This window comes from Ammospiza nelsoni, chromosome 29, assembly GCF_027579445.1.
Source record: "Ammospiza nelsoni isolate bAmmNel1 chromosome 29, bAmmNel1.pri, whole genome shotgun sequence".
NCBI lineage: Eukaryota > Metazoa > Chordata > Aves > Passeriformes > Passerellidae > Ammospiza > Ammospiza nelsoni.
Genome location: NC_080661.1, coordinates 4065970 through 4079559, shown reverse-complemented (window position 1 = coordinate 4079559; position 13590 = coordinate 4065970). Strand labels below are relative to the sequence as shown.

At 50.7% G+C, this 13590-nt stretch overlaps 1 protein-coding gene across 1 annotated transcript; it reads right to left on the bottom strand.

The window, feature by feature from the left end:
• Window positions 1-1257: 1257 nt before the first annotated feature.
• LOC132085155 (olfactory receptor 14I1-like) lies at window positions 1258-5510 on the bottom strand (the record flags this gene model as incomplete). The annotated part of the gene is made up of 2 exons (XM_059490530.1): window positions 4595-5510; window positions 1258-1280 (listed from the first exon to the last, which is right to left on the bottom strand). Coding segments are annotated over exons 1-2 (939 nt in total), but the record flags the coding sequence as incomplete, so codon positions are not given.
• Window positions 5511-13590: the final 8080 nt, after the last annotated feature.

The following is a 13590-nucleotide window of genomic DNA, read 5'->3' as shown; positions in this document are numbered from 1 at the left end:
AGTGTCACAATGGACCCTTGGTTTGATGGCGCCTCTCAGTGTCACAATGATCCCTACATTTCATGGAGCCACACAGTGTCAGGACAGTCCCCTTGGTTCCATGAGACGCAGCAATGTCACAGTGCTCTCCATGATTCCATGAGGCCCCACAGTGTCACAATGGTCCCTTGGTCTCACAAGGTCCCATAGTGTCACAATGGTCCCTTGGTCTCACAGGGCCCCACAGTGTCACAATGGTCCCTTGGTTCCATGGGCCCTGTACTGCTGCATTCCCTCCCCCCTTCTCAGGCTGCCCTGCCAGCTGAGAAATGCTCCTTGTGGCTCAGCCTTGGCCAACAGCCCCTGGGCTCAGCTCCTCTGCATCTTGTCACAAACACTGTCTGCTCCAGGCACTGCTGCTGCCCAACCAGCTCCTGGTTTCTGCAGGAGCAGCCCTGGGAACTGTTTTTGTTCCCTCAGTGGCACAACATCCCTGTTCTCACACTGCCAAAGAAAGCTGTTGGTGCCAAGTGTGGCCAGGATGAACCATTGCTGGGACTGCAGGCCCTCTCTTGGGGCCCTACAAACAGTACTTCAAAGCAGCCCTTGGAGCTCTCCTGGACCAGCAACTCCCTCTGAGTGGGGCCTCTCCCAGCTGGAATCTCTCCTGTTTGCTGCACTCGGGGATCCTGAACAACAACAGAGCCTGGGCCAATCGCCCCACTCTCCAGGCTCAACCCTTCACCCACTGAGGAGATGCCAAGGGATCCACAGTGAGCATTTCCTGCCCTCAGGGGAATTTCTCACGAGTGCCTTGCACTGACTCTTGGGGTCTGTGTGCACACAGGAGTGCCTGTGCTGGGGAAATGTGGCAGAAGATTGTGACAAGGAATGTGACAAGAACAGACAGTCCCTGTGTGCCGAAAGATCAGTCGATGGGGTAAATGTCCAACCTGGCTGGGCAAGGAGGTTTTGGAGGAACTTAGGAATAAAAAGAGGATGTATCAGCGTTGGAAGAAGGGTCAGGTCTCTAAGGAAGTATTCAAGAAGGTTGCTAGAGCATGCAGAAAAAAAATTAGGGAGGCCAAAGCTCAGTTTGAACTTAGAATGGCAACTTCTGTAAAGGATAATAAAAAATGTTTTTACAAATACATTAATGGTAGAAGGAAATGTGAGACCAGCCTTTGTTCTTTATTGGACAAAGGAGGGCACTTAGTATCTGAAGATGAGGAAAAGGCAGAAGTGCTTAATGCCTACTTTGCTGCAGTTTTTAGTGGGAAGATGACTTGCCCTCAAGACACCTGCCCGCCTGGGCTGGTTGATGGTGTCAGGGAGCAGAATGGTCCCCCCATTATCCAAGAGGAGGCAGTCGTACAACTACTGAAATGCTTGGATGTTCATAAATCTATGGGACCAGATGGGATCCACCCCAGGGTAATGAGAGAGCTGGCAAATGAGATTGCAAAGCCATTCTTCATCATTTACCAACAGTCATGGCTTACTGGTGAGGTTCTGGATAACTGGAAGCTGGCCAATGTGATACCCATTCACAAAAAGGGTGCAAAGGAGGATCTTGGTAATTATAGACCAGACAGCCTGACCTCAGTACCTGGCAAAATAATGAAACAGTTAATATTAAGTGCCATCACACAGAATTTACAGGATGGCCAGGGTATCAGACACAGCCAGCATGGGTTTAGGAGGGGTAGGTCATGTTTAACTGACCTGGTCACCTTTTATGACCAGGTAACCCGCCCAGTGGATGCAGGGAAGGCTGCAGATGTTGTTTATTTGGATTTCAGCAAGGCCTTTGACACTGTCTCCCACAGCATACTCCTAGACAAGCTGGCAGCCCATGGCTTGGACAGGAGCACTCTTTGCTGGGTTAGGAACTTGCTGCATGGCTGGGCTCAGAGAGTGATGGTGAATGGTGCTGCATCCAGCTGGTCGCCAGTCACCAGTTGTGTCCCTCAAGGGTCTGTGCTGGGGCCAGTTCTGTTTAATATTTTTACTGATGACATGGATGAGGGTTTAGAGTCTTTCATTAGCAAATTGGCAGATGACACTATGCTGGGAGCGTGTGTTGATCTGTTAGAGGGACAGAGGGCCTTGCAGAAGGACTTGGAATGGTTGGATGGATGGGCAGAATCTAATGGGATGAAGTTCAATAAGTCCAAATGCCGAGTCCTGCACTTTGGCCACAATAATCCCCTGCAACGTTATACGCTGGGGACGGTGTGGCTGGACAGTGCTCAGGAGGAAAGGGACCTGGGGGTGCTGGTTGACAGTCGGCTGAAAATGAGCCAGCAGTGTGCCCAGGTGGCCAAGAAGGCCAATGGCATCCTGGCCGGTATCAGGAATAGCGTGGCCAGCAGGAGCAGGGAGGTCATTTTTCCCCTGTACGCGACACTGGTGATGCCACACCTTGAGTACTGCCTCCAGTTCTGGGCCCCTCAGTTTAGGGGGGATGTTGAGATGCTTGAGCCTGTCCAAAGGAGAGCAATGAGGCTGGTGAGGGGCTTGGAACACAAGCCATATGAATAAGGACTGAGGGAGATAGGGTTGTTCAGCCTGGAGAAAAGGAGACTCAGAGGTGACCTTATCACCCTCTTCAACTTCCTGAAGTGTGGCTGTGGTGAGCTGGGGATTGGTCTCTTTCTCCAGGCAACAACAGATAGAACAAGAGGACACAATCCCAAGCTGCGCCAAGGGAGACAGTCTAGAATTCAGGAGGAAGTTTTTCACACAAAGAGTGGTAATACTGGAATCATCTACCCAGGGAGGTGGTGGAGTCACCATCCCTCAATGTGTTTAAAAAAAGACTGGATGTGGAACTTGGTGCCATGATCTAATTGAGGTGTTAGAACATGGGATGGACTCAATGATCTTAAAGGTCTCTTCCAACCCAGAAATTCTGTGACTCTGTGATTCATGGAACCAAGGATCCACTGTGACACTTCAGGGCCTTGGGGGACCAAGGGCCATTGTGGCACTGCAGGGCCAAAGATCCAAGGGACTTTGTGACACCAAGGGGTCCCATCGAACCAAAGGGACATTGTGACACTGGGAGGCCTCATGGAATCATGGAGACCATTGGGACACTCTGGGGAACCATGCTGACAACAAGTTGGGTGCAAGTTTAATCTGCTGGAGGGTAGGAGGGCTCTGCACAGGGCCCTGAACAGGCTGGATCCAGGGCCCAAATCCAACAAGGTGAGGTTTAAGAAGACCAAGTGCCGGGTCCTGCACTTTGGTCGCAACAACCCCTGCAGCTCTACAGGCTGGGCACAGAGGGGCTGGACAGCAGCCAGGCAGAAAGGGACCTGCAGGTACTGATGGACAGCAGGCTGGACATGAGGCAGCAGTGTGCCCGGGAGGCCAAGAAGGCCAATGACTCCAGGCCTGGATCAGGAATGGTGTGGCCAGCAGGAGCAGGACAGTGATTCTTCTCCTGTGCTGGGCACTGGTTGGGCAGCACCTGGAGTGCTGTGTCCAGTTCTGGGCCATCCAATTAAGGAATGACATGGAAGGGCTGGAGTGTGTCCAGAGAAGGGCAATAAGGCTGATGAGGGGTCTGGAGCACAAGTCCTGTGAGGAGCGGGTGAAGGCCCTGGTAGTTGTTCAAGTTCTCCAGCCCTTGCTGGCCCCAGGGCTGATGGCATTTGTGCTCCCTCAGGTTCATGTCCCCACACCAACAGCATGAGGGTGCTCCCCCTGCTCTGTGCAATGCAAACAGGGGCTGCTGAGCCAGTGCTGCCGTGTCTGTGCCTGCAAGGATGGGGCACCTGTGTTAGCTCGGGAGAGGCCAGGGCTGCAGAGGGGGGATGTTGTTGGCAGCTCCATGAGGACGCTCTGGGACACTGCCCTGGGCTGTCCAGTGCACTGGGGATGGATCAGCCCCTGCTCTGCTGCTCCTTCCCATCTCCCCCAGGGCCCTTGCAGAGCCCCAGCCCTGCTGTTTTCCCCCAGCCTGTCCACGGCCAGCCTGGGGCTGCTCACAGGGCTTTTCTGTGCTGAGCATTGGCCTGGGCATGCTCTTGAGAGAGCCTGGCCAAGGAGCCTGGAGCCCCCAGGTCCTAGGCTGAGGCGTCAGCACTTCCCCAGCAGCTCCCATGGCCTGTCCCTGCTGCAGCCCCAGCACTGCCACCCCCAGTGCTGTGCCCGGCCCCGAGAGCACTCAGGCCCTACAGCAACACCAGGGCCACCAGGGCAGCGGGGCAGGGCCACGGCAGCAGCACTGGCAACACCAAGTGCTGCTGCTGCTGGGCACAGCTACTGGGCCAGCACTGGTCTGCCCCCAGCTCTGCACACAGACATTGCTGCTGCAGTTGCAGAGAAGTCTACAAAAGGGCATCTCTGCAGAAAACTCGGCTGGGGGATCCTTTCGTTCCTTTAAAGCCACTGAGAGTTCAGCCCCTCATTGACACAGTCTGTGGCCACAGGGAAGATGGAGAGAAAAAATGAGTAATTGCAGAGACAATGACATTTCTTTGTGAACAATACAGAACAAATAAAGAAAAGAAAGCAAAAATCTAAACCAAGAAGGAGTATGAAAGATGATTTTTATTACAATTAAATTACCAAAACAGACTAATAGTTAAATGTTCCCATAAGCATCCCATCATCAGTCTCCACACTGCAGCCTTGAGCTCCTGGTTCCTCAAGCTGTAGATGAGGGGGTTCAGGGCTGGAGGCACCACCGAGTACAGAACTGACAGGGCCAAATCCAGGGATGGTGAGGAGATCAAGGGGGGCTTCAATTGAGCAAATATTACAGTGCTGACAAACAGGGAGACCACGGCCAGGTGAGGGAGGCAAGTGGAAAAGTCTTTGTGCTGTCCCTGCTCAGAGGGGATCCTCAGCACAGCCCTGAAGATCTGCGCATAGGAAAAAAAAATGAACACAAAACATCCGAGTCCTAAACAGACAATGACAGCAATGACCCCAAGTTCCCCGTGGTTTGAGTGTGAGCAGGAGAGCTTGAGGATCTGAGGGATTTCACAGAAGAACTGGTCCAGGGCATTGCCATGGCACAGGGGCAGGGAAAATGTATTGGCTGTGTGCAGCAGTGAATAGAGAAAGGCACTGGCCCAGGCAGCTGCTGCCATGTTGGCACAAGCTCTGCTGCCCAGGAGGGTCCCGTAGTGCAGGGGTTTGCAGATGGACATGTAGCGGTCATAGCACATGACGGTCAGAAGGGAAAATTCTGCTGAGAGGAAGAACACAAAGAAAAAGACCTGAGCAGCACATTCAGTGTAGGAGATGTTCCTGGAGTCCCAGAGGGAATTGTGCATGGCTTTGGGGACAGTGCTGCAGATAAAGCCCAGGTCAGCGAGGACCAGGTTGAGCAGGAAGAAGAACATGGGCGTGTGCAGGTGGTGGCCGCAGGCTACGGCGCTGATGATGAGGCCGTTGCCCAGGAGGGCAGCCAGGGAGATGCCCAGCAAGAGGCAGAAGTGCAGGAGCTGCAGTTGCCACGTGTCTGCCAATGCCAGCAGGAGGAAGTGGCTGAGGGAGCTCCTCTTGGACATTGGTTCTGTCCCTGCATGGGGTTCTGTAAGAAAAGAAATCATGGAATTGTTTGGTTTGGAGAGGACTTTAAATATCCCAGCAAAGCTTGAGGGCACTTTCCCCCCTGCCTGCCCAGGGCTCTGCTGCCTGGAACTGTCCCTGCCAGCAGCCGCTTCCCTGTGCCCAGGGCTGGGCCCTGCCAGTGCTGCCAGAGCCCAGCCCAGCCCTGGGAGCTCAGCTCTGCCCTGCAGACACCTCCCAGCTCAGGCACTGCCCAGGGGCAGCTCTGGCTCTGCAGGGTCTGATGGAAACATCAGAGCAACCCTGAGGAGGCTGGAAAAGTGACATTGATGCTGCATCTATGGAGCCCTGTGCTAATTTCTGTCACTTCCTCATTAGTAAGTTCTGAGAAAAAGGTTTTTTCTTTTTCTGAACCTGAACTGAGAGATTGATATCAATGTGCAATTTCCCATCCAGGCAACCCAGAGCAGTGGATTAATAAAGCAGGATTTTTCCTTTCATGCAGCCCCTGACTTGCTGTGTTACCTGTATAATCTTCTTGGTAATTTTCTGCAGTTAAATGTCATACTGTGAGCAGCCCTGAAAAATGGAGCATCATCACCACAGAAGGAGCACATTTCCAAGCCTTACCAGCTGTCTTCTGCCACCCAGATCGTATTCCCCAGTGCTGGGAGCAGCTGCCAGGGCTGGCTGAGAGCTGTCCCTGGAAGGCAGCAGAGTCCCTGCCCCAGCACAGCGCCCTGGGCTGCAGGACCCTGCTCTGCACGACAGCCCTGGGCACCCCTGGCTGCTCTGCACAAGAGACAATCAGAGAATGTACTCACAGGGTCTGTAGGCATTGGGATGTTCCAGCTTTAGGAGATCATTCCAGGAGCTGCAGCTGCATTGTCCTGCAGCCAGAGATTCCTGTGCCAAGGGCTGGCAGTGATTCTGCCCCAGGCACTTCTCAGCACCTTCCCAGCCCTGACTGATTGAAGCTCTCTGTGCCTCTGTGCTGTGCCCAGGGTGGCTGCAGGCAGTGCCCCAGCCCTGCTGGGCTGGTAGAAGAGCTGCTCATCAAGAGAAATGTGCTTTTGAAACTCTGCTTGGTTACCAGGAGCTGCGTCTGTGCCAGGTGCCCAGCCCAGCTCAGCAGCACAGACACAGCACAAGGACTTTAATGACCCTCCAGGGCTTTGTGCTCAGGCCCTGAACATCAGTCCCTTAGAGGGAGCTGAAGAAGCCTCTCCAGAGCTCCAAGTCAGAATCCAACTCCAAAGTTTCTGGGACTTTTAATGGGTCCCACTGAGAGATATGACTGAGAAAGTGTCCCCAGGCCCCAGGCAGAGCAGAGAACTGGAGGCAGTGATGACAGGTGGGGACAAAGGGAAGCCAAGTCTTGGTGCCCTGGGGCACAGCAGGGTCTGTGCCACCAAAGGCTGTGAGGAGACACCTTGTCCTGAGGCCCTGGGGCCTCCTGGCACAGCCCCAGCCAGGCTGGGCACTGTCAGCCCCTTGTCCTGCCCTCAGCATCCCCCCCTAGCCCACATCCCAGTGGCCTCAAGGATCTGCTGGAAGGAGTCTCTGGGGAGCCTTGCTCAGGAATGGCCCTGGGGGCTCCTTCATTCTCCCTGCAGGGACTGCAGGTTTTTCAAAGGACTTTGGGTTTGGCTTTTGCCTTGGATTCTCTGAGAGGTTTGTGTAATCATGGCCTCCAATTATCTGCTGTAATTAGTCGCTGGAGAGGCTTTGTCAGTAACAGCACTCAGTGGAGCTCATTAATACTTCAGGGTACTTCAGTTATTTTAAGGTACTTGGTGTTTCCCTCTTGATAGAGACTCTGTGAGAGGTTTGTGCAATCATGGCCCCAATTATCTGCTTTAACAAGTCCCTTGAGAGCTTTCTACTGACATTCAGTGGTGCCCATTAATGCCTTGAGATACTCAAGGTTTTTAAGGTACTTTATGGATTTAAGACTACTTCTAGGTACTTTGAAGTTGTTTCCTTCCCACACTGAGTCTCTGAGAGGTTTTTGTGCCATCCTGGCTGCCAGTTCTCTCCTCCAAGAAGTCCATGAGGAGCCTGTGTTGGGTATCTTCCTCCCTTCTGTTTTATAACAAAGATGGAACTGAAAGAATTTTGTAAGACATTCTAGAAGGATCCAAACAAACATGGGACAATTAACAATACAACAACAACTAAGATAATTAATAGTCCTGTTTTAGTTAGATATCATCCATCCCTTTAGTCCCTTGAATTGGAAGAGTTTATTGAAGCAGTCTTTGTTTTGCACTTGAAGATTCTTGAATCCTTCAGTACCTGAAATGCTCTTGTGGATTGACTCGCTGTGGCTGGAGGGGTTCAGGCAACACATGCCCTCAGAGTCTACACAGCCATGCCCATGTGCCCAGATTAAAAACTGTATCACTGTTCTCGAAGGTGGCATGTCTGATGGTCTCTGTGTCTGAGAGCAGGCCACTCAATGTGAGGGAGGTAGCATTGGTTTGCTTACTTAACAGGCACCCAAGATGGTCTAATTGTCCTAAAGCTTCAGCTGCAGCCACCCAAGGTAGTCCAGATTGGGGGTGCTACCATCTGATACCTGGATTAAAGCTTTCAAAGCCATGTCTTTGATATCATCCAAGACTTCTCTAGGGATACCTGCTACTTGATCATCTGGTAGGCTGTGTTGTCCTTCTCCAGCTAGATGATTGATTGTCAATTCTGCCCTTGCCTCATTATTATCATAGTCTGCTATTAATTGATTTAGTGAACACTTCCATCTCCCTTCCCACAGGGTGTATTCTGTAGGTGACAACAACATGGTCATAATATATTTTAAATCATAGGAGGTTAAGACATGTGTTGTAACCATGGCCCTAATTAGGCCATTAAAACAAGCTAAGTCCTTCCAATGGTCTTTAGCTGCCCTACACAGATCCCTGATATCCCCGTAAACCAGTGGCTGATGCCTGGGATTCTGCTCCCTTCTCTCATGACATACCAGGGCAATGAGAACTTTTGAGACAATTTGCCAGTCTCCTTCCTTACCTGCTTCTTTCCAGATCCTTTCCCATGGGTTTTAAGGGGTTGAGTGGTGAGGTGGATCTGAGGAATCCAAACTGTCTTCTGGGGAGGAAGAATAACTTGGTGCAGAAACATTTGTATTAGAAATAGTGTGACCGTTTGGCTTAGTATCTTTGACCATGGGGTTACATTTTGCCGGAGGGCGAGGCAAAGGGCGCGGCCATTTTGTCAGTTGTTGGGAAGGAAGGCCTTGATTTAGGATGGCGGACTTCTGGGGTTGAGTTCTGGAGGCATGGCCAAGGGTGAAAGTAGAATAATTGACAGTGGTGGTGTTACCCGCAGTTTTGGGGGTGGAGTCTGGAGGCTCGTTCATGGCAGGAGAGAAGGTTGTGGTAGCAGGAAGTGGTGGAGCCAAGATGGAGGGAGCATGGTTGGGCTCCCAAGCCACATTCAGGCTCATTCTGTCTTGAGTCTCCAGAGAATAATGCTCCAACCCCGTGGCCATTGCCATCTTGGACCATCGTGGAAGGTCTGAGAAGGGCAGGTTTAAAGGGGAGGTCCTGAGTTTGGAGTGACCAACGGATTGAGTTTTCAACACACTGCTTGTTGATCAGGGTGGTGTGGAAGATGGGGAGCATGTGGCATACAATGGGGTCCCTTTTGATCGAAAATTGTACAGTTTAACTCCCACTGAGTCCTAAAATTCAGTGGTATGGATTTCATCAGCAGAGGCATGTGCAAAACTTTTAATGATCCACCTCATAATTGATTTTAATTTGTTCTTTGAAAATATTATGTCATGATCAGTGAGAATTAAAGCATCCATATATGATCCTTTCTACTTTGGACATCTGGCTGCCCATTTTTCTCTTTCTCTGCCTTATGGGGAAGAGCCACCGGAACAACCCAAATCAGTTATGGGATATGGGTGCATATTGTAAAAACACAGTGGCAAAATCGGCAATAAATGTCTTCCATTTCCCCAAACCCACCTGTAATCCTATGCAGGTGAAACCATCGTTGTCCCTGCCGATCCTGGGCAAGGTTCCTTGAAGCAACAATGAATCCGCCGGGCGTGGCACAATCCAAAATCCCGGGGAGCGCTGGCCTATCCATCAGCTAACCCCAGCTGACATGACACAGGCAGCCCTGAATGTCATGATCCCTGTTTGAGCACCAGCTGTCAAAGTGAGAGTGGATGTGACAAACCTCTCTGGTTCCCTGACTTCAGGGTGAGGGTGGCAAAAATAAAAAGGAGCAGGATTGATGGAGTTGTTTAAAAGGAACTTTAATAACAGAGTGAGAAACAATAAACATGGAGAAGTTGAGAACTGTATTAGGGGCAGGATCCAAAGACCCGAGCCAAAGGGGAAGCAATGACATGTACACTTGGGGTAGAACACTCTAGAACAATATCCATCTAGGGAAAACAAGTAACCAATGGAGAGTAGAACTTCGACAAGTTAACATAGCAACACTAAAGGCTTATGGGGGAACTCTCAAGCTCACCCTAAGTTAAACAAATGATTCCCAGGGCTTGAAACTCATGCTCAGTTCTTTCAGGGTAAAACCTGGCTGCCTCTGAGTTAAAGCTGGGCTAAATACCACACCACTGCTTCACACTGGCCCCTTGGGACCATGTGGCCCAACAGAGCCACAATGATGTCCTTGGTTCCATGAGGCTCTACAGTGTCACAATGGTCCCTTGTATCCATGGTACCCTGCAATGTCAGTATGGCACCGTGCATTTCACAAGATGCCAAAGTGTCACAATGGTCTCCATGGTTCCTCAAGACTCCACAGTGTCACAATGGCCCCTTGGATCCATGGTACTCACAGTTTCACAATGATCCCCTTGGTTCCACAAGTTCCTACAGTGTAACCATGCCCTTTGGCTCCACAAAACCCCACAGTGTCACAATGGTCTCCATAAGAAGGAAACAAGTGAGCCCCAGTGAGGCATGGCCAGATGAGAGGCAGTCACCAGAGGCCAAGGCTGGCCAGACTTGACTGTATTGGTAGATCTTTTTGGAGAATAACCCTTGAATATACGTAATTTTAGAGTTGGAATCCTAATTTCAACCATGTGAGCCTACACAAGAAAGATAGTTCTTTTCCATAGGAATAAAAGCATGGAGCCCCAGTGCTTCACGGTCAGATGGGAGTCGCTCTTGGCACATCTAATTCAGTGGGATCTATGAGACAGTCCCAAGGAGGCCAAACTAGGCAAACCTGTTCCACGTTGCCTTTTTTTGAATGGTTCCCATATCGTCACAATGGTCCCCTTGATTCCATGAAGTCTTGCAATGTCACAAAGTTTTCATGGTTTAATGAGCTCCAGCAGAGTCACAAACATCCCTTGACTCCATGTGGCACCCCTGTGTCACAATGGCTCCTTGTTTCTATGGGCCCTACTGTTTGATCACTGACCCTTGCTTTTACAGGGCCCCTAAGTTGTACAATGGCCTCTTTGATTCCATGAGGTTCCCCAGTGTCACCATGGTATCCTTGGACCCACATTGTCACAACTGACCCTTGGTTCCAGGAAGTTCTGTAGTGTCACTGTGGTTGCTATCAGAGTCTGGATGAGATTGATGTCCCAAGACACCTTGGGATGCTCGGAATGCCCATGGTAGGGTCAGGGCCGAGTCAGGCCTTGGTTTGTGTTGGGACAGAGCCCCACCCCCAGCCCTGGCCTGGCAGAGCTGTCTGTCAAACAGCAGGGGAGATGGTAACCCAGGTCTGATTAACTGAGCTGTCAATCAATCACACACCAGCAGCTAGTGCCTACCTTGACTCTGATTGGACAAGCAACTGGCAGTCCCACCCAAGGGGCGGGCCCATGAAGGGCGTTAAAAGCCGGAGCACAAGGCCAGCCCATAGTCTGGGTCGTGCGCTCTCTTGGGGTTCCTTTGTTAGTGACGCTGGGACCCAAGCAGTCGCTACCTATGTGAGTATTTTTCTGTGGGTCTTCTGTCTTTCTGTTTGTCCTGGTTCAGAGCAAATCTGGGAGAGAACCCCCAAAGGGGCTTCTCTAGGAAATCAAATTCAACTGACCCCTCCCTAATGAGCCTTAATTGGTCTTGTCCTAAACAAGCTATGACAGCTCCAGAGGTCAGCCCCCAAGGGGACTGAGTGCCAGAGGCCAGCTCGCTCAGACCAAGTCTGTGGGTCAGCCCCTAGCAAGCAGGGGGATATTCAGCTCTCATAGTGATTAGCCAGCTCTTATGATTTCAGCTTTGCTTGCCAGGTAGCTTGCCCTTGGCTTGAGGCTCCAGCAGATGGTAGAGAGGGGAGAAGGAGAAGACGCTGGTTGTTCCATGAGTATGGCTTTATTGGAGGGGTCCGTGAAGGGTCTCAGCTCTTCTTCTTCTTCCAAGTTAGTAGGGTTACAGTATGCTACTTTTATACCCTTGGTCTGGTTCCAATCTTGAACAATGGCAAAGGTTAGAGTGACCATAAGTGACCAATAGTAGGGTTAACAAGATATTACCTTACATGGCTATAGGGATAGGTTATAGGGTGGATGTCCCTGGAGTCAGGAAGCTTCTTTGCTGCTGTATCAGAATTTCTATTATTCAGATTCTCCACGGGGCCCTGGCTAAACTTGTGGGTTTCACTACACCTCCCCCGAATCGGTTCGGGAGAAAATATCTCCTTGGAGAAAAGTGGAGAAAACCTATTTATTAAACAATAGAGCCTTAGCAATTTTAAACTATAAAACCTCTTGCTGCTCCAAAAGAGATTACAAACTCAGAAAGTCCCCTCCCTCGGTTGCAGCTTGGCTCAGTCTCTTATCAGTCCCTCTTGTGCTGGAAATGCTGCGGCCCAGGCCCGGCCCGGTGGGCCACAGGTGCCAGCTGCCGGTGCTCTTCTGGGTGTTCAGTCCAGAGCAGGTTTAAACAGTTACAAAGAAAAGGGAAAAAACCCCACAGTCCCGGGAATTTCTTTGCCTCAGTAATCTAAAACAAAGGAGAGCTCTGTCCCACTGTCTGTCCATCCACAGACAACACAGTCCAGGAGCAGGAATGTGAAGTGAGTGCCATGTCTGAAAACAAACTGCGCACTTCTTCTCTTCCCCCTTCACTCTCTGGAACAAATCTTAAAGGTGCAAAATCTCTTATTCAGCATAAGTTGAACAAGAAAATTGGGGAATAAAAGAATCATATAGTCAACCTAGGACATTCCACCCCTTATCCCCATATCATCAGTTTACTACTACAACTAATGTATATTCTAACTCTACAAACACGTACATTATACATCCAATATACAGCTATACACAGATAATGGTAGTAACATTCAGCAAACAGTAATATTTACACATAGTTCTCACCCAACAATCCGATCTCCCTGAGGTACACATCATGTTCTTCCATCTTTTTGCATTATCCACCATGTGCAACATGGTCCCTGAGCAAAAACAACCCCATGAATGGGTTTGTCTGTACTTGAGGCAGAATTGATCTACACAGTCTTCCCTAACAAACCTCTGACATGTACCACTGGGACGTTGTCTCCATTTACTCTATGCAAAGGCTCAGACTGGGCAGGGCCCACTTGGTTAGTACAGCCTCAGGTGTTAACGAACCACTTGGCTTTTGCCAGTTGCTGTTCCCAGTTTTTGAAAGATCCTCCACCTAATGTTTCGAGGTGGTTTTTAACAGTCTGTTGTACCTCTCCACTTTTCCTGCAGCTGGTGCATGGTAGGGGATATGGTATACTCACTCAATGCCATGTTCCCTAGCCCAGGTATTGATAAGGCTGTCCTTGAAATGAGTCCGATTGTCTTACTCAATTCTCTTAGGGGTATCATGCTGAACTGGGAACCGCAGTGCTGAGCAAGGCCTGGGCTGGTTGGGGGAAGCAGAAAGACCAAGCCCTGAGCCCAGCCTGGGACAGCAGGGCCTGTCCCTCACAGGTGGCTTGGGGCTGTTTTTGGGGCAGTGGGATGTGAGGGGCAGCAAGGACAGATGTCATAAACCTGTGTGACACTGCAGATCCTCATGGAACCAAGGGGCCAGTGGCACACTGTGGGAAGTTGTGGAACCAAGGGGATCATTGTGGCACTGT